This window comes from Lycorma delicatula, chromosome 11, assembly GCF_047948215.1.
Source record: "Lycorma delicatula isolate Av1 chromosome 11, ASM4794821v1, whole genome shotgun sequence".
In the NCBI taxonomy this organism is placed as follows: Eukaryota; Metazoa; Arthropoda; class Insecta; order Hemiptera; family Fulgoridae; genus Lycorma; species Lycorma delicatula.
In genome coordinates, this window is record NC_134465.1 from 40,233,472 (window position 1) to 40,255,635 (window position 22,164).

The following is a 22,164-nucleotide window of genomic DNA, read 5'->3' on the forward strand; positions in this document are numbered from 1 at the left end:
TGTAGTTACACTTTTTTAAAGTAATAAACTACTTGTGACTTATCTGTAAACATGCTTTCTGAAAATCTTCAAAAGGATATGTAGAAAGTTAACACATTTTATTCATTATGCTCATATTATATATATCTCAAAAATGTAGTTCTAGTTCCTAAACTTTCTGACTTTAAAAATTAACACATGTTTGTTTTCATGTAATATGGTGGAAGTCAAGCAGAAGATTGTAAAGAAAAGTACGCTTGAACTTATCCTTTCTGTCAACACCTTCATAACCAAAATATGTTCTCTGTTACTTGACTTAATTGAAGTTATGTGTACATTTTTCATACTTATAACTTGTTTTTAGATACAATTTAAAAAATTATAAATCCATACCTGTCTTTCAAAGAATTTTTTCTCGTTTGTTAAAATGATTATTTATGTATTTAATATTTAAAGTTGTTTTTTTGTTACAATTAATTAGGAGACGGAGTTACCCAGCCAGGGCAGAACCAGAATATAAGGAACGGCCGATAAGATTTGCAGTTCGGTCATTAGGTTGGGTTGAAATAGCAGAAGAAGACTTAACGCCAGAACGCAGTAGCAAAGCTGTTAATAAATGCATCGTTGACTTATCTCTTGGCCGTAATGATCTCATTGATAATGTTGGACGTTGGGGCGATGTAAGTATATGATTATGTTTTCTATTTGATTTATGAATAGTTTGGCTGAAGAATATGTTTATTTTTTATATAATTTTCAAGAAAGATTTAGTGGAATTTCAGATTGCTACATTAATGTAAAAAAATAGAATAAGTATGGAATTAAAGTTAAAATCTTATCGGGTCTATTGTTTTAATTATATGATCTGCACCTTTAGTTACTCAATAATGGTTAATTTGAATCGCATCAACTTTTGTACATCCAGTCAAGAAAATTAGAACTTTTTATTCTCATTTAGATTTTTACTATTTTTTTAATTAGTCTCTTAAATTACTCTGTACAGTTTAATGAAAAATAAATTTAAATTTTATTTTGGTGGCAATTTTGAACAATTATTAAGGGATCTGTTATGTAAGTATAGTTTAACATATTTTGGAACATTTGTATTGATAATCATATTTATCTTTTACTTCAGATAATGTGGTAATAGCAGCAACAATTTCAATCCACAACTACAATTATATGTACTCATTTTAAAATTTCTCAATTGAGTAATGTTTGTTTCCTGATCACCATCACTGTTACTATAGTTGGTAATAGTTATAACTAGTATTATTATACATTTATTTTTTAAAATTAATTTTTCCATTTACTGTGCTTAGTATTTTCTTGTCATGTTAAGTACTTTTGCAGAGATTTCCATATCTGTGTTTTACATGGAATTAAATTAGCACAACTAATTTATTGGTTGAATATTAACAAACCAACAGCACCAGTATTGGTTGTGCATGTTACTACTCTCATCTATTGTTGTCAGTTGTAAACTGTTCATGCTTTAGTGTAGTATAATTTCATTCTTAGCATTTGTGTTTTTTTAAAATGACTTATTCGATCGAGGAAAGGGTTACTATAGTGGAAAATTATTACATTCTGGATCCTTTCAAGAAAATGCATCAGATATTCACAGAAAAATTTCTAAATGCTAGTATTCAAGCAAAACGTAGCCTACATGATCGAGTTAAAAAAATAACGTAAAACAGTTCAGTTTCAAACACAAAATGAAATAGATCTTTCATTAGGACTCCAGAGATCATAGCCAATATTCAAAGGAGAATTTCTTTGGTTTGGAATTTTCAGCCCAAAATAATTTATATGAAAGTTGTGCAACAGAGTGGTGTAAGTTACATATCTTAAGTTACACACTTTTCTTTTGTAAATTTAACACTTTTAACTTTTTGATTTAACACTTTTTCTGATGTAAATATAAAACTGTATCGTGTAAACCCTGTGAAACAACTTAAGTGAACAGACAAACCAAATGTCTTAAAAATTGTGACTGACTTCTCAAAAAATATTATCAGAGACAGATAAACCTGATGCTGTAATTCATGTCAAATGAGGCATGGTTTAATTTATCTGGACATGTTAATTCACACAAAACCAGATAGATATTTGATCGCTGAAAATCCTTACTGGAAATTTGAGCATCCACTTCACAATGATAAATCACAGTACAGTTTGCTGTCTCTGGTAATCATATAGTGGGGCCAATATTTTTTGACCAGACTAGCAATACAAAAGTGTGTTTACCGATTGTGAAAAAGTACGGCTTCTTTCAACAAGATGTAACAACATATTACATATCAAACGATTCACTAGCCCACGTGTATGTTGCATTTACAGAAGTACAAACTGTCAACAAAGATCAGATCTGATCTCCCACATTCCCCAAATTTGTCTAGTTGTGATTTTTTCCTTCAGGACTATTTGAAGGTTAGAGTTTATGAATTGAATCCCCACACTATCAATGAACTAAATGTGAAAATTCAACTAGAAATTAACGACATTGACAACAACGTTTGACGTCAGATGACTCAATATGATCACTCAAGCACAAAATTTCATCACTGCAGGATGCTTACTTTGAACATTTTTTGTAAAAATATGGTAAAAAGGTAAACTTTTGCTAAAGTAAAAACTTAATTTAATTTACATTTTCATCTATTCATTTCATTCATAAATTATTACGTGCCGCAACTGTGTTTAGTCAGTAGGGGTTTAAATTGTTCATCCTGTAATTGTTAATATTTACAATATTTTTTTACAAAATACAAAACACAGAAGACACAAAACACACGTTTGTAATTCTTAATATTTACAAGAAAATTAGATTATCTGGTAATCAATAATTCTGATTTTACTTTGAAATTTATAACTAATGAAAATAATACAAAAGTTTGAAGTGACAGTAATCCTCAAAAACATTGCTGAAGTCCATCCATGGATCATACCAGATGCTCAAATAAGACATTGGAGTAGTAGATTCCTGGCATATTCTTGGAAACAGGGATGACTAGCCCTCATCCCCAAGTAGTCACGTGTGGGGAGGAATCCAGCTTATTGCCCAATTTTTTTGCCCCCCAACATTGGATAAACTGTACGAAAGGATTCTTTCTGAAATGATTGAGGAAGAACTGAGTGTAGCGAGGTGGGTCTCTCTCAGTCAGAATTTGTTTTTATTAGAGGGAGATCCATTGTTGACACGCTCAGGAAAGTAGTTGAATGAACTGATACATGCAGAAAGGGAACTCGGAGGACCAGGAAGATCCCACTTTTTGGTCCTCCTATACGTAAAAAACAATTTTGTTAGCGTACCATGGACAATAGTTATGGAAGCGCTGCAGAAAAAAGGAATTAGCGACTACTTAAGAGCAACAATTTCAGACTTTTTATACAGGAGAGAACTCATTGCCAACACTAAAGAAGGCGAGGTGAGATTTTTCATGCAGAGTGGTGTTCCGCAGGGGTCTGCATTAAGCTCCCTGTTGTGGATCATCACTTTTGATAGTGTGCTGAGACTGAGGTTTCAAGAAGAAGTTTCATTAGTTGCGTATGCTTATGATTTAGCTATGTTAATAACTGGATCTACAGAAGATGATGTTGAAGAGAAAGCTCATACATCAATAAGATGGCTGAGCACCTGGCTAAAATCAAAAAGCCTAGAATCAGCACCGCAAAAGACCCAGGTAGTGGTAATCATTGGTAGATGGAAGATAAGACGAGTCAGCTTTAATGTCGAGGGTATGAGAATCAGTATGATGCCTCATATGAAATATCTGGCTATTTGAATAGAGCAGTCTGGGTTATTTAATAAGCATTTAACAAGGAGTTTCCAACAAGGCAGAAAAAACTATTAACTCCTTGAGTAGATTGATGGCCATGAACTGGGGTCCATGAGTGGAAAAACAACGATTGCTGATGACAGTGGCAACAGCAATTTTATTGTATGCTATGCAAGCTTAATTTAGGGCTTTAGCCAAACAGAAAAACATGACGGCTTGCCACACTCCAGCACCGTGCAGCACTGGGATATCCTCAGCATATAGTATAGTATCCATGGAAGTGGCAGGAGTGTTGGCTGGGGCACCCCTAATTTACCTTCTGACTGAAAAACACAAACAAGTGTGTAAGGAATGTCAAGAGGAGATGCAGGCTTCTACTGTAAGAATGGCAGGTGGCTTGGGGGAGAACAGAGAAAGGAGCTTGGAGAGGCGGCATGGGGATGTGAATTATTATATGTCCCAATTTCTCTCTGGTCACAAGGAATTTGGAACTATTTGTGGAGAATTAAAAGGAGGAGCTTTTCCAATTGTGTGTTTTGTGGGGAACTTGATTACCCACACCACACTTTCTACATTTGCCCAAGGTGGGATGAGGAGAAGAGTAGATTTTGTGTGAGGGCCTTGACCGCGGATATTACAATTGAATTCATGCTCAGGGATGCAGAAAATTGGAAAATGATGGAGAGTTTTATCATTGAGGTACTAAAAAAGAAGGGCGAAGAATACACTGAATGGGTGCACTGTTGGGCCCATAAGACGTGGGGAGGAAGGACAGTCCTTTGCTGAGCCAAAGTTCATTCTTGCTTTCAGGGATGGGCAGTGGTGAGGACATACAGGGACTCCTCCCAAAAAAAACTTTTTGACTACCCAGGTAAAAAAAAAGACAGTCCCGATCATGGGGCCCGGAACAGCATTGCTGGGTCAGGCCACCCCTGCCTCATTGGTTAGAGGCAGGCAAGACGTGAGGAAAAAAGATTCAGAACTGGTGGGCCAAACTGCCATGCTGGATGTACAGCCAGTAGGTGGGGAGGCCCATTAGAGTCAAAAGGACACACTCTCAGGATGAGTAATGCTTGAGTGAACTGTAATGGGGGAGCAGAGAGAAAAAAAGAATATACTAATCATAATTACAGTGTCAGTTATGATAGTGACAGTTACAAAATCAGTAAATAACTTTGTGCAAGGATTGTTTACTTCTATTATTTACAAAAGGAAATTAGCTTATGCTTGCAACAATGACAGCTTATCTTCTATTCAAAATGATTTCATGTAACAGCTTATTGTGTTAACTACAAAATAGAATTCTATTGCACTTCTATTGCAAGACAGAATATGCTTATAACACACTCTTTGCTCAAGCACTCTTGTATTACTGAAAGTAGCCTTAGTACCCACTCACTGGCCCTTGACAATATTTATACTTTCAGGCCTAGGACTTATTCTAGCTTATCATCAGCTGACCAGTCCTCTTGTTCATTCAAGCAATAAAATGATTTCAAAACAATCCCTATTGATGGAACCTTGTTTTCCAGACTTCTCTTGATTTATGAATTTTCTACTCTATTTAAAAATTCTTTCTGTCGTTCAACCACCTTATTGTTGTTCTTAAATTTGTTTGTTTGCATTCTTCCATAATTCTCTCTCCTTGTTCTTACACTTCCTATCTCTAGAACCTTCTGTACTTAGTAATGTAAAAAATTATATAAATTAGATATGTAATTTAATGAATCCAGTCATTTTTTTAAGATTTAATTTTTAATTAATTATATTTCCATTGCTGTTTATTTGTACATTTTCTAAAAAGAATTAGGGAATATATATATATATATATTATTTTTTGAAATTAATCTTTTTAAGATTCTTATTGTTCCTCTGTACTGTTAAATTATATTTTAAATTCTGTTAATATAAACCACTTTGTTCAGAATATTGTGATAAGACATATCTTAGCGTAATTTTATTGTGATAGTACTTTCACGGGATCCCACTATCCTCAGTCATGATTGAATCCATATTATTAATTGTACATTAAAGATATTAAAAAATTAACAAAATACTATGTTACTAAAATAAACTACGCGAATGGTGAACAATATTGTAATAATCGGTCTTCTTCCAGAAACTTCCAGGTACTATTTTTTGTTGCACATTAATATCTTAGATATTAAATATTTATTTATGTTATCCCTAATGTGATCAGCATAATTCAGATTCTGAAATTATTTATATGCTTTTTAATGTTCATGAAAGTATAAGGGCTGTTTTTTTTTTTTCAACTTCCGATCCTGCAACTAAATAAACAAGAGATATGTTGGTGCCAGATCTGTGTATCATGCAATTGCACTCCCCCCCCCCCCCTACACCTCAAACCTCTCTGCCATTGCATCAGTCTGAACTGAGCTACAGCCAATTGAACATGGCCACTATGATCAATGCTCCCACCAAGTGTGAGTTGCAAAGTGTTATACATTCTCTGCAAGTAGAAGGATGTAGTGCTACTGAAATCCATTGTAGAGTGTGCCTAGTATATGATGAAAACTTTATGAATGATGGTAGTGTATCGGAATAGTGTGGGAAATTTAAAGAAGGGCAAAGAGATGTCCATGATGAAGATGGGCAAGGATGCAAGTCTGTCGCTACTGTACATCTGTTTGAGCATGTTGATGATTTTGTTCATAGCAAACAGAGGTTTACGATAAGTAGACATTCTGCAGAAATCCCAGAAATTTCAAGGTCTTCTCTGTACACAGTTGTGACTAAAGACCTAGGATACTGGAAATTGTGTGCACATTGGGTCCCAAAAATGTTGAGTGACAATCACAAAATGCAGCAAATGGCAACAGCCTTAATGTTTTCCATGCGTTATGATAATCAGGAGGAAGAAATTTTCAAGTCTATTGTTACTTGGTGAGACTTGGATCCAGTATGACAATCCAGAAACCTAAGAACAGTCTAAGCAGTGGATGAACACTTCTTCTCCAAACAAGCCGAAAATGTTCAAACAGACATTGAACATCTGGAAAACAATGGCTACAGTTTTTTGGGACCATGAAGGAGTCTTGTTGGTGGACTTTATGGAGCAGTGGACAACAATAATGAAGAAAGTTTATTGTCAATCTTTATGTCACCTTCACAGAGTGATCCAGAACAAACAAAGAGGTGTGGTTTTGATCAACGACCACACTGTCCCAACATGGCACAAGACCTTCACAAACAATTCAGTGAGAAGTTTTTGATCATCCACCGTATAGTCCAGACCTAGCACCTAGTGATTTTCACCTCTTTCGAGAATTGAAGGCATGGTTGGGCAGACGCACTTCACCACCAACAATGAACTTCAGGAGGCTGCCAAAATGTACCTTACCTCACTGGCGGCAAACTTTGAAGAGGGCATCAGAAAGCTGGTGTCACGATATGACAAATGCCTCAATCGTTTTGGCAGTTATGTAGAAAAATAAGTTAAATATTACTAAACTTTTGGTAATAAAATTATTTTGTTATATCAGTGTGGCTTTTTTTTTTATATCCCATCTGAGGTTGAAAAAAACAGCCCTAAAAGATTCTACATAGAATCTTTTACAGGTTTTCTCTCTGAATTAAATTTTATAAACTCATGTTTTTTTGTAAATATTAGAATTAGATTATTTTACCTTTTTATTGTTAGTTATAGAGATAATTTTATTAGAAGTTAAATTTTTTTTAATATTAATTAAACGAAAAAAAAAACAAAGCAGTAAGTGAAAATAGTTGATACCTTTTTTACTATTACTAAAAAAAAGTAGAATTATTGCATTTTAAAAAAAAATTCCCAAATTTGTGTTATGCATTCAAAGTATGTTGATTTAAATTAGAAAATAATGTAGTCAAACGGGTATATCAGTGATTTGCCTTTTATAGATATGTTATATAGTTTTTTAAATGTTTATCAACATTATTTGAATGGAAATCATATTATACAGCGGCCAGATTTTTTTTTTTAGATATTACTATATGGCACCAGTGTTTATGTTAATAGAAAATTTTTATAAAATGTTTAAAGTGGTTTTTAATTGAAAAATTTTTTTACTGTTGAAGAATTCTGTACCCTCCTCAATCATAAGTGACATAGTTGCATGTTTAGAAGATCACAAACTTAGATTTAACTTTTAACTTATCCTTTATTTAATACTGAGTCATCACGAACAGTAAACAAAATATGGTATAATCATAATTAAAACTAAAGGACCCCTATTTATAAATTATCATGTTTATTGGTCTTTCAGTCTATCGATTGCAAAATACAATCAGTAATCGGGGTTTTAAACACAAGAAGTGATCAACCATATAGAATTTACTGAAATTTTGAAGTTTACAGATTAAATTTGATATTTGAATGTTTAATGAGAAAGTAGTTTAGAATGGTTAATGAAAGAATGAATTGAATATTCATGACAAAGAATTTAGTTGTTGCCCATATGTATTCATTGAAGGTTAGATTTGCTGCACGATGTCAGACATTATATTCTCATTACATTTGATAATACACAATTCTGATTTATTTTACATTTTCCTGATACTTCAAATTCTTTATGAAAGAACAAAGAACTGACCTATTGGATTCTGCTACATATCATGTGCACAGCACAAAAATGTTAAATCATTTTGGTAGAAACAATTCAGTTTTCCTTTGCCAGTCTTGACTTGGTACTGAGCAATTTCTATACTTTTTTATACCTAAAAAAAATTTCTAGATCATCAACAATTATGATATAAAGTAGTACATATAGAAATGGTTCGAATCATAGGTGGTGGAATTATATCTTCATACTAGTTTCAAGATATAAATAAATATCTCTTTCACTTGGCAACTATGTTGAGTTATAGATTACGGTATGTAAAATTTAATGGAAATAAAATCATTTTTTTTTTTTCAATCCTACTTTTTTTAGCAACCAAACAGTTACTTATTTATTAATATAACTCGTAGTTTTTCATGGAAAACACTATATTAATAGTGTTAAATAAAATAACATTGAGAAAAAATAACATTATTTCTTATTTAAATTTTGAAATAAATATATAAATTTTTTAGTATTTAAATTAGTTCTGAAAATTATATAATAATGATTAATGATTTTTCAGGGAAAAGAACTATTTATGGATCTCGATGAGGGCGCATTAAAATTAATAGATCCAGAAAATCTTACTACATTGAATACACAGCCAATACATACGATTAGAGTTTGGGGAGTTGGAAGAGATAATGGCAGGTAAGGTGATAGAAGATGGAAGTATATTTATCGCTTGTAAATTCTATAAGATATTTATTTTTATTATTTCCTTTTTTGTATATAGAATGAATCCTAAAATATAAATTTATTTATCGGTACGTAGATCATGAGTTGTCTTATTATGTAGGTGTACCGCAAATTAATATTTCTGTACTTATTTAAATTTTCTTTTATGTACTTTTATACATGTTAATATAGTTAACTATCGTTAGATTCTTCACTCTCATCGAGTAAGTTTTCTCCTAACTTATGGCAAGAATACCATTAAAGTTATTGTAACTTGAATTTTATCATTAATCTGTTTTGATATTTACTCGGTATAATGTGCACTTACAGTGTTAATTTCATTGTTGTGTAAAGATGTATGTATAACATACAAGGTCTGTAAATAAAGTAATGAAACTGGTTCAGTTTATTTACAATCCAGTTAATAAATCACCTTTGAAATAGTTCCCTTGGGATGCCACGCAATGCTTCAAACAGTTTTCCCACTCTTCTTAGCAATATTGGAACTCAGAGACCAGAATATCCTCAGATGTTTGGTTATTATTTTTTTTTTATGTTTTCTACTGTTTCAAAATGGTGTGTCCTTTGAGGTGATTTTTAAAGTCAGGAATAGGAAAAAAGTTTTAGGTAAAGTCAGGTGAATAATGGGGTTGAGGAACTACAGGAATGTTTTTCTTTGCCAAAAATTCATTAATTGAGAGTGCAGTGTGACGAAGTGCATTCTCATGAGTGCATTCTCATGTGCAGTTGTCTTTGCTGGCTAGTCTCATGCGGGCAGCTCTTTTCCCAATCTTTCAAGAATTTCTTAGTAAACATATTGATTTACAGTCTGTCCTGCAGGAAAAAACTCTTTATGGACAATGCTATTACTGTTGAAGAAAGAAATTAACAGGGTTTTGATTTGCTCATTGCTTTTTTGGGACGTGGTGAGTTTGAAGTGTGTCACTCCTTGTTCTGGTGTTTTGTTTCTGGGTCGTACTCAACTATCCAAGATTCATCACCAGTAATAACATTATTTTTTAGAAAATCAAGATTAGTTTCAATTCGCCCTAAAAGATCGAGGCACACTTCCAACCTGTTGTTTTTCTGTTCAACAGAGGTTTTTTGTGACCAATTTTGCACAAACTTTTTCCATGTCTAATTCATTTGTCAAAATTCGATGGACTGTGGTACGGTTCAAATTCAGTTTTCTGGAATCATTCTGAGAGCTAATCGCTGATCGTACTGTATCAAGTCTCTGATTCGCTAAACATTGTTGTCACGTTTTGACATTATCAGTCTTCCAGAGCATGGATCGTCCACAACTGATTCCAGCTGTCTGAAAATGCTTTAAACCACCTAAAAACTTGGGCTTATGACAGAGCGTCATCTCCATACGCCCTTTTCAATTTTGAAAAAGTTTCAGTAGCATTCTCACAGAGTTTAAATAAAACTTAATTGCACAACATTGCTCATAATTAGCATCACTCATTTTTGTAACGCACAACAAAAACTTGTTTCTTTATCTTTTAAACTTGTTTGTTGTTCATAACAAAAAGTTTGTTTATGTCTTATGTGGCAACAGTAGACAAAAAATATTAGTACCTAATATAAATCAGCTGTTTGTATAACCATATGTTTACTAGTAATTTTACAGTGTTGCCACTTTGGCTGCCAAAGGAAACTAGTCTCATTACTTTATTTACAGACCTTGTATTTTAATTGTGTTAACACTCATTATCTTATTGAAATATAGCAAAATACTTCTGAAAAGTAAATATAGCAGACAAGAAAATAATATTAATATTATCATGATATATAATAATCTACATACTAGAGTATAATCTTTGCTAGTGAAGTTCTTAGGTGCAGAGATCAATAATAACCTTTCTTTGAATCAAAAGTGTACATTATATTTACATAGAAAAGAATATATACATTCAAATATTTTTGTTCTAAGATAAATAAATAAATAGCCTTGATGATGAGATCAGTTTATCACAAATTCTAATCTCTTGTATATAATAACACATAATACTTTTTTTGAGAAACATTATGTAAATCGACAAAAGAAAACCTTTAGGTTACGGTAGGAATATAGAACTAACATACAGGCAATCTTTTGAAAATTCACAATTTAGTGATGGTCCATTCATTATTTAAATGTGAAGAAATAGTTATTGGTGGAAATATATTATATGAGTTTTAGACATTAATAAAACAAGAAGGAAAGGAACAAATAGGTTTATTCCTTCCCTTAGAACATTATTTAAACATAAGCTATTTCATGAAAAGGCCAACAAATTTTTAATTGAAAAACATTTTTGTTGATATTAGAGAATTCCTTTCCTTTCACTCTCTCTCTTGTCATAAATTAACTAATCGTAGGATTAAGATTAAAGGATTAGATGTAAGTTTAACTTTTGAGTCGCCCTATAGTTAGTATCAAGACGCAAGGGGGGATAGTAATATATAAATGTAAATTATAATTAATTAAGGTAAGTGTAGATGTTTCCCACAAAAAAGAACATCAGTGACAGAAAGATTATGTTAAAGTCAGATAAAAATGATAAAATACTTCAGAATATTTTAAACATATTGGCTAATCAAGCTAATTCTGTAGACTAGCTTAATCATTGGACTGTACTGCATGAAGAGAATGCAAGAAGGTGAAGATATATTGTTACATGGCAGTTATCTAAAAGATATATTAGTGCATCAGTAGTCATTATGAGGTACCTGTGCATTAATCTGATGCTGGAAATGGAAATGACAAACAAAGAATAAATCTTCTTTTAAAACCTAGATTTGTCTATCTTATATGCTTTCTATCTTATATTTCTCTATAAATTAGTCTGGTTAGTATTTTGGATAAGTAAGATGTTAAACTGATCTTCAGTACCTACTGCATTTATCTATTAACATTTTCTTTGAGATTGAAATTATTATATTTGAACTTTTTGTCATACTCTTGGTCTTACATCATCTCTTTTGTGAATTCTGTTGTGCTTTTTTTAATAAATGCTCTTCAAGCACCATGTGACATATTTACTATATATATATGATAATTGCAGGTATTTGTGCATACCTGTTCTATTTTTTTAGAGGTGTATTAAATTCAGATTTTTAGCGTTTACAGCTAATAAGATTTTATTTTTATAAGACAGTAGAAGTATATTGTTTTATATCTTTACTAAGAGTACTTGTTTTGTGATTATCTTGGTTATCAAATTTATTGAAAGAAAACAAGCGATTGTTTATTTTAGCACATCACAAAAGGTTATTATTACCTTACCATTTTTTATTTGACAGATCAATGCTTAGCTGGATTGTATTTTAACAACGTTATCCCCTTGATATTGTCTCCTAGACACCATTATATTATTAATTATACTCAAGACGAACTGTCAGAATATTCAAGACGGACTGGCAATTTAAAAGTAACATGCTATAGACATACTCACGAACAAGTGACACAATCACACACTGATAAAAAAACAAATGTATATTTTTATTACATGGAATTGTTGGATACATATGATAAGTGTATTTGTTTCCTATCTGTACATAGTAGTTGTATGCAGAAGAATGCGATTATACTCATTATCAAATATTTTGCATAGGTATTTAATTATAAGAAATACATGAATAATTGGAGGGGGGGAGACATCATTTAGCATATTAACACATTACTATTTACATTGGTCAGTCATCAGTGAATTTTATATTGTCCCTTTAAATGCAATAAATTTAAACTACGCCCCATATTTTTGCAGCGGTGCAGGCTACAATGTTTCAACATTCCTTTTCTCCCTGCTACCCATCATCCCTCAAAAAAGTATAAAAAATTAAGTTTTTACAAATCTTTATGAAAATATTCAAAAGATTTTAAAGTTTTAATTTTTTTAGTGCCAAAATGCAGTTTAAAAAATATTCATTGTAACTCATTTTTTATCCATAAATATCACATTTTATAGACTAATAGTTTCCAAACAGTTTAAAAAAAAAATGAATTTTGATGTTTATATTCCACTCCTTAAATTATATATAACTAAATACAAAAAATTTAAAAAAAGAATCCTTCAAAAGTACATTTATAAATTTTATTTAACTGTTATTTTAGTTTTCTAATTATTGTTTATTTTAAGACTCGTATGAAAATTGAAGAAAAGAATAATATTAAACTTTAGCTGGCATCTGATGTGTATTAGAAATCACATAAAGTATTGCATAGATGTCATTATCACACAGTACTCGCAAATCTAAAGTAGATTAGCTTCAAGTTTGTCGCTAAGGTCATACAAGTATTAGTTATTCATTTCCATAAGCACATATTAAGAAGTTATTGTTCTCTTTCTGAAGTTATTCCTTTTGCTTCTCCATAGATACCCACCCACCTGCTATTCAAAATTCCTATGATACCGATATACAGGCTGTTCAGTAAGTTCTCAACCTGACAAAAAGAAACCATAGCATTCTCCACAATTTTTTTCACCTTGCAGTTCGATGTATTTGTACCCTTGACTTTTCCAACTTTTAATCTCTTCAATGTAATGCAATTTGGCCAACTGTATAAAATATGCAGTTGTCTCAGCGTTGACCTCATCATTTGAAGTCAAATTTTATAAAGAGAGCCATTTCTTAAGGTTTGGGAACAGAAGTAATCACTGAGAACCAAATCTTTGGTGAATACAGGAATAACAAATCCAAATACATTGCCCAAGTGCATGTAGAGGTCCTTCAAAACCTAGGTCATGGAATTTTACAGCAACAACCCAACTTGTGTGCAGGAGAATTATTGTGGTGAAAGAACAATTCCTTTTTGACCAGATGTGGATGTTTAGCATGAATAACCTCCTTCAATCAGTCCAGCAGCAAAGCATATAAATACTTCCTGGTGATGGTCTTGTCTTTTTCCAAGTTGTATGTGAGAACCATAGCCATGACTTTTCTGCAGATGGAACATTTTCATTTTCTTTGGTGCATTTTCACCTGCTGCCACACATTATTTGGTCTCCGTCATGTAATGGTGAATACTTTTTTCATCCATTATTATAAAACATTGGTAAAACTCAGCAGAATCTTGTTTAAATAATTCTAAACATCCTTGAGAAGTGCTTAAGTTTTATGCATTTTGGTTGACTGTTTACAAATTTGGCACCCATCGAGTGGAGAGCATTTTCATACTCAAAACATTGTGTAAAATGTAGTAGAAACAGTTTATTGAGATGTCAGAACCTCAAATAATTTTATTCCGACTGTTTAATGTAGCGTTGCAGAATTTTTATGATGATTTCATTAGTCATAGCAGTGTCCTGAGCATTCATCTCGTGTGGATCATCTTGAATCGATTTAAATTCAGCAGTCTACTTTTTCTCATCAAAGATGAATCTTTTTATAGTGGACTCTTTTTGTAGATCATCAGGGTTTAACCTTTTAGAACAAAGTACTTGATAACAGCTCAAACTTCAATTTTATCCACTTTTCAGAAAACATCAAAAGTTGTTTACTTTCTAACAACTAAACGCTTAAGCTTGAGTTCAAGAAAGCTTTCATCAGAAAACCTCATATAGCTATCTGTCACACAAGCTTTTATACTGTAAGGGGTATGTTGCCTTATTTATAGATAACTTGCTAGTCAGTTATAGATGACTAGTGTACTCACTAGTCATCTTTTATAATTTACACCATATAAATTCTTTGATCCAAATAAATTCTATGAAATATATTCAAATCAGAACTGTGTGGTGGATGAGGAAGTACATTCCATCTTAGTTTAAAAGACTTGTCGCTAAAGCAGTAATATGAGGACAATCATTGTACCGAAGAAATAAAAATGAATTGTTGCTCTCCACTCATCTGCAGTGGACTATTTCTTTTTTATTCAATACAGTTGATCTCTTACACTCACGTACATTGATAATTGATCATTTTTGAGTAGTAAGAAATTCCAGACAAATAATATCCTTTGGTTTTCAGAATATTGTAGCTACACTGTATGACAATAAAGTTGGTAGATTAATGGTGTAAAAATCAGTTATTGACAAAATAATATAATTGCACATTGCACCATTCAAAGTACTTCCCCTGAGCTTTAATGCACTTCTCCATTTGCCCTTTCCAGCTTTCAAAGCACTCATGAAATTGTTCCTCGGTTGCTCCTGACGTGCTTCTGTTGTTGATTTTTTAATGGTCTCCAGAGTCTGAAAATTCTGTGCCCTTCAATTTTTGAAAGTAGGAAAAATCACAGGGAATCATTTCCAGTGAGTTGGGGAGGGGGGGTTCAAGATCTATGGTGGCCATTTTGGCCATTTTTTGACACTCTGATTGATGTGCGAGAAGGTGTGCTGTTATGGTGAAGGATCTATAAATCAGGTCTCTTTCTGCGAATTCTTTCATTCAAATGTTTTATTACTTCCAGTTAGTAAGCAGAATTAACTATCTGACTCTGGGAAACCCATTTTTGGAGTACAACTCCGTGTAAGTAAAAAAAACCATCAGACCTGCCTTGATTTTTGATTTTGAAATCCTGGCTTTTTTTGTTCATGGCTCAAATGGTTTTTTCCATTCCATGTTCTGCTTCTTAGTTTCAAGGTCGTATTTGTAAATCCAGGTTTCATCTCCTGTAATCATATTTTTAAAGATGTCAGCATATTTCCAACCAATCTTGACGAATATGCAAACGATTTTCCTTTGTTTACCTGATAAAGTTTTTGAAACAGTCTTCACACAACGCTTTGACATCCCCAACTCACGGGTGAGGATTAGCTGCATGGTTTCTTAGTTAATTGATTACAGTGACCTCAGGGACATCTCTGACCATTAGGCAATGGTTTGAATTGATGGCTTATTCAATTTTCTGCACAGAAACATCATTTCAAACAGAGGAATGACCAGCTTGTTCCCCTCTCTGAACCTTGTCACCCGCTTGAACAAACATTTTTCAAAAGATGATCTACATAAACAGAATTGATCATTTCAACAATATTCAAGTTCATTTTTTCCGCTTTCACAAGGAATATCATCATACCTTGCTGCTCTTCAAAATCGCAGTTGCTTTCCATCATCACAGTAGCAAAACACACGTGTACAAAAACAGAGTTACACACAACACAATGTTGTCAAAAGAATTGAAAACAGTTGCATGACTGAGTGAAATATTAACAATCACTGTGGCACTGCTGCCAACTTCCTAGTGTTGCCATTGCACTCACAATAAAATGAATCTGCAAATTTATTGTCATACCGCGTAAAATCTTGTTTGCTGAGGAATTGTTTTCTTTTCTTGATGAAGTAGAGTTACTAAATTTCCACTGAGATTAGATATTAATAGAACAATTTTACCCAATTATGTTCTCTTACACATGGTAAACATTTATATTCTAAACTCTGCTTGAAATGAAGAGAAAATATTTCAGAAGACGATTCATCTGTTAAAAATATTTATTTTTCTTGATTTTGTCTAAGACTGGTTCTTTGCTGTACAATATTATAGTTACCACCTACTAAGCAGGAAAATGGTTGGGTCATTTTTTTTTTTTTACCTCCAGGACTACAGTTAGGTATTGCTTCAGAGGATGAGATGAATTATTGTAGTGTGTGTGAAAATGCCATGCCTGACTGGGATTTGAAATCGGGACCTCTAGATTAAAGGCTGAGAAGCTGCCACTCACGCCACAGAAGCTGGCAAAATAATACTGGATGGTGCAAAAGTCACATATATAAACATTTATACCCAGAGTGTCCTTCCATCTTCATTAACGTGTCTATAATGCTGTGGAACACTAATCCAAATGTTTTACATAGTGTACCGTCTGAATTTATTCGTTTAGTTTTTCACGTGTGGTTTGTTTCATAGCGTACATTTTTGATATAATGTACTCATTTTTGTTGAATGAAAAAGTGAAGCCAGCAATCTCTAGATAAAGAGTAATTCAAGACTCAATTGCATCTTTTTTCAAGGTTATGCTACTTATATATTAAAATACAAGCATTTGTAGATGCCACTCTTTAGAATCTTGTCTTTCATTAATCATTTGATAGATAAATTATACATTCAGTATAATATGCAAAGTAGGGGACCTGCATGGTATCTATAAAAATGTGCAACGTATGTTCAGATGTAAAATACATTAAAAAAAAGATTAAACATTTCTGCATTAATGGCATTTTCTTCACTACTGAAACTTGATACTATAAAAAAAATTAACTGATGTATTACTATTTGCACTTTAGGAACAAAATATACCTGTAATCATTACATCGCATAATTTGGCCACTTAGCCGCTAAAATAAAACAGTTATTCTATTATGTACTGCAACTTATATTTCTTATATTAGTTTTCTTTGGACTTGTCCATATCGCTTGAGTCTGAAATACCTTTGGCTATAGGTTGTAAATTTTCAAAAGGAAATATTTCATCTTTCACTTTATTACAGACACAGATTTTTAATATTTTTGAAATGCCAAATTCATTTAACCTGTTTTGCAAATTGTACAACTATGAAACTCATGGTTACATAGTAGAGAGATCGATGTCTTTTATCCAAGATCATTAGTTCAATTACTAACAGTTCCCGCACCTGTAAAATACACAGCTGCACATAAGTACATAATATTCAGTATGCAATGGAAGACTGTACTGCTTCCTACTTCGGTTTGGGTTTAGAAAAACTTTTTATTTACAATCCAATTATATATGTAGTCTTCAAAATAGTTCCCTTGGGAAGCCACACAGTGCTTCAAACAGTTTTCCCATTCTTCATAGCAGTGTTGGAACTCAGAAACTGGAATGGCCTTCAAGTGATGATCAGTTACATGTTGTTTTAAAGTCACAGGGACTCAAATCAGGCGAATAAGGTAATTGAGAAACTACAGAAATGATTTTCTTTGCCAAAAACTAATTAATTGAGAGTGCAATCTGACATGGTGCATTTTCATGATGCAGCATCCAATTGTCTTTGATGACTGGTCTCATCCAGGCAACTCTTTTCTGCAGTCTTTCAGGAATTTCTTGGTCAACATATTGATTTACAGTCTGTCATGTAGACATACTCCAAAAGTCTCTGATTCATTCAACATTTAACATTTAACTTTTTGACATTAACGGTCTTCCAAAGCAGGATCGTCCGCAACTGATTCCTGGCCAAATGAAAATGCTTTAAACCACCAAAAAACTTGGACTAATGACAGAGCATCATCTCCATACATCCTTTTCAATTTTGAAAAAGTTTTAGTAGCATTCTCACCAAGTTTAATACAAAATATGATTGTACAACATTGCTCATAATTAGTATCACTCATTTTTGTAACGCACAACAAAAACTTGTTTCACGAAAGGTTTTTTTACATCTCATGTGGCACTAAAAATATTAATACCTAATATAAATCAGCTGTTCTTATTACCAAATGTTTACTGGTAACTTTCACTTTGGCTGCCAAAAAAAACTAGTCTCATTACGTTATTTACAGACCTCATATATTCTACTTGTTTTTATAACAAAGAATTTTTTTACAACTTGTTCATCTATTCTTCAAGCAGATTACTATCAACATTAAAAGATCTGTCATTTCTGTAATAAAGACAGGACCAACCTTAACTCAATGATTTTTATATAAAAAAATCCACAGCAATTACGGCAAGCAAACAAAATTATAAACTTTTATACCAGCCTGCTGTTTTTTACTATGCTATCCGGTTGAATTGCTGTTATTCATGAAAGTAGGTAACTGATACTAACTAAAGACAATTTAGAACAGAGAATTAACGCTGTCTTTTAGTTGATAGATAGTTCAAAACCGAGTTGGACTGGGTTTGTTTTAATGCTAATGAGTTGCCTCAATGATGTCTCTTGTCTATCATTTTATTATTAAATTATTTTTAATAGCCATATTCTTCTCCAGTGATCCAATTATGTAACAAATTAATGGTATTCTCACTCCATGAACAATGGATGCAGCAACTTATAGTCCTTTACCAAAAAGCTAAAGAGGTTTCTGCAAATTTTTATTAAGCAATCAATTTCTGCCATTTTTTTTTTTTTTGCTGAAATTTGGTCATATATGTTAGTTTTTTAAACAATATTAGATCTAGTAAAGTTTTACATATCTTAGATGCAACTAGGCTTTTATTAATTATTTCATTCTTATAAAATTTAATTTTTTATTCATTCTATACTGTTCTATCACAGTAGTAAGTTTGTCCAGTGATGTTGTGTACACTTAGTTATTATGTATCAGTATAGAAATTGCTGTATAATTCACACTTGCTAAGTATTAATTACTGTAGAGTGATAATTGGTACAGTGTATGTTGTAAATATATTATGTCTCATATCCTACATTCTAATGCATTTTTATAAAATATGCTCCAGGAAAGAAATTATAGTAGTTTATTTTATTAATTATTTATTTTAAGTTAATCATTATGGTGCAATCTTAAACACACTGAGTATGTCAAATGTTCATTGAGCATCCTTCATATTCGATGCATTTAGCATCCATTTCAAATTTCTGTTAAATATTGCTCAAACCTGTTTGGCCAAGAGGTGGAGGAAAATATGAATCCTCTTTTGTCAATTAACATTATACCGACTTGTATGAGAGTTTACAATCCAAAGTGACAACCTATTAAAAATAAGTGCACCTTTAGTACTCTTTTTATAAGAAGTTGTGCATTCTATAATTAAAGAAATTCAACCTTGCAAAATTCATAAAACAGTATAAACGTACAAGCTATATGTTAAGAATATACTTTGTTGGAGGGAAATATTCAGTAATGACCAATTATTATATTTAATGATCTGCATGTTGAAAGAGCAGTTTCATTATCTATGAGCAATAAATTTTCATATAAGTAGGTATTAATCTTGTTGATTTGTAGATCAAGAGATGACAATTATTGCTAATCATTATAAACTCAGGAAATCTACATCAGGCACTTAAAAACAAGCATCCAGACCAACCTTCATACAGAATCATTCTGGAGCATGGCAACGCATGCCGACATGTTCTAGAAACAATTATTTCTCTTTTGAAATCGTACCAGCTGGAAACCGTTACTCACCGCAGTACATATTCCTGACCTATTCCCTCTAGAATTTATTTATTTAGAAATTAAAAATCTAGGAGAAATGTGTTTTCCAACGATATTAAAGGGCAAGAAGCGATTAAAACTACCAAAATTAGGCAGAATCTTCTAAGAGAAAACATTTAATACTAATATATCACTGGTATAAATGTAAACCTGATTTCAGAGATTATGTAGAGAATTGAAAAATGTACTTAAATATTGATTTTTTTATTTGATATATCACATAAGTACGTAAATAAAAAATGGGTATTACTTTTTGATCGTACCTAGTATTTACTCGTATTGTTTATGGTAGAGAATATTATGAAATTATTCTAAAAGCTTGCTAAGAAGAGGCTCTATAAGTTAAACCCTGTTTTCCAACTTTCATTTAGAATTAATTCATAAAATATAATGTGATTATTATACTCTTTAGATGTACAATTATTTATTATTGGCCATAACTGTATATTTTTTACGGTTTAAGTATGTATGTCTGTGTGTATCTAGGTGAGTTTGCTCACTCATAGTGCTGGATAGTATCTATGCATGTGAGCGATAAAAATTTATTATTTCATAGTCAAAAACGGTAAATAGCATAGATCAGTTTTTTACCCAAAGTATTATTTTGATCGAGTACAGAATCATTGAAATTTTTATATGTAATATTTTTGTGTCAAATAATGGATGAAAAATAAATACAAGGTGTGAAAGTGAAACCTGGCAGTTTTGCAATGATAAACTATAAATTTTGCATCCATTTAAATTTTTTTTCATGTACTTGGAATATTTTTAATGAAAATAAAAAATATTAGATAATTCTTCTTCTTTTGTGTCAAGCAAAAAACCAGTTTTATCTGTTCATTGTTATTATCAGTTGCTATATAAGCCCAGGAAACTATAGAGAGGTGTCTTGGTAAAAGTTGAGGCATAATCATTTATGTTACCTTTCCATATAAAAGCATCAACCAGTTAAAGTTGATCATAGCTGAAAAAAAGTTCATCATTACCTATAAAAATTTGTCCTACAAAATACGTAATTATATCTTTTCTATGCACTTAATTGATCTTCCTAACAAGGTGAAGGTAGAGTGATATGAGCAATATCTCTAAATGTGAATTTTGTTTAAAAAGAAGTTGAACTTTGTTTTTGCTGCTCTGCTACTGGAGTTGCATGTAGTACTTCTTTATATTAATATTCTATTTTCTGTATCGCTCTACATCATTTTATTTTCCATCTACAGGTATGTAAGTGAAGTTGTGTTTTTTTGCTTACAGTAATTTTTTGATATGGAAAAATGGAGATTCTTGAAAAGCAACATATTTGTATAATCTTTGGTTTCAATTTTACAAGGAGATTGTATTAAGTTGCATATTAATATTATGAATAATAACAGCATTTCAAATCAAGCTTACCAACGTAACTAAAATATGAAAATTATGCAGATCATGTTTTTCAGTTTGAATGGTGTTGTTCATTTTGAGTATGTTTCAAGCGGCCAGCATTAGAGGATATTCATTTGGAAGTAATGCAGCATTTGAGGAAGGTAATAAAAAAGAAGAGGCTTGTTGAAGTATAAACAAACAAATCAAGCATTTTCTTGGATCTTGAATTCAGGATCCAGTCACAGATCATAATGTTCCTGTGCGTTCAGTGTTCCTTAAGTTTTTGGTAAAACACAGTAGAACTACTATATCCCGGCTTCATACTTGCCTGATTTTGTACCTGCAGATGTTTTCCTGTTATCGATGATGATGGTCACCCGAAAGAGCATCATTCTTGATGACAGAAGACATTTTAAAAAATCTGTTATGGGACCTGCATGATATTTCACAAAACACTTAGCATAATGCATTTCAATTGTGGAAAAAGTACTGAGAGCAGTAGAGATCCAAAACATCTAATTTAAATTTAATAAACCAGACTGCTCAAAAATTTCAAAACAATGGGTCAATCGCTTTATTAATTAACTAGGTCACCAAAATGTTGGTGCTTGCTGGATACTATGAATGTTGGGAAGAGAGCAAAAAGAGAAGAGTAGAATGTTATATTATAAAGAAGGGAATGGAATTGTTT

The 22,164-nt window shown here is 32.0% G+C and overlaps 1 protein-coding gene across 1 annotated transcript in view; it reads left to right on the plus strand.

The window, feature by feature from the left end:
• The window catches only part of LOC142332136 (protein Fe65 homolog), a 211,097-nt gene that overhangs the window by 147,642 nt on the left and 41,291 nt on the right, over window positions 1-22,164 (plus strand). Inside the window, exons 8-9 of the mRNA XM_075378391.1 lie at window positions 461-659; window positions 8,883-9,010. Coding sequence (XP_075234506.1) covers window positions 461-659; window positions 8,883-9,010 — 327 coding nt within the window. The remainder of the gene's footprint in view (window positions 1-460; window positions 660-8,882; window positions 9,011-22,164) is intronic.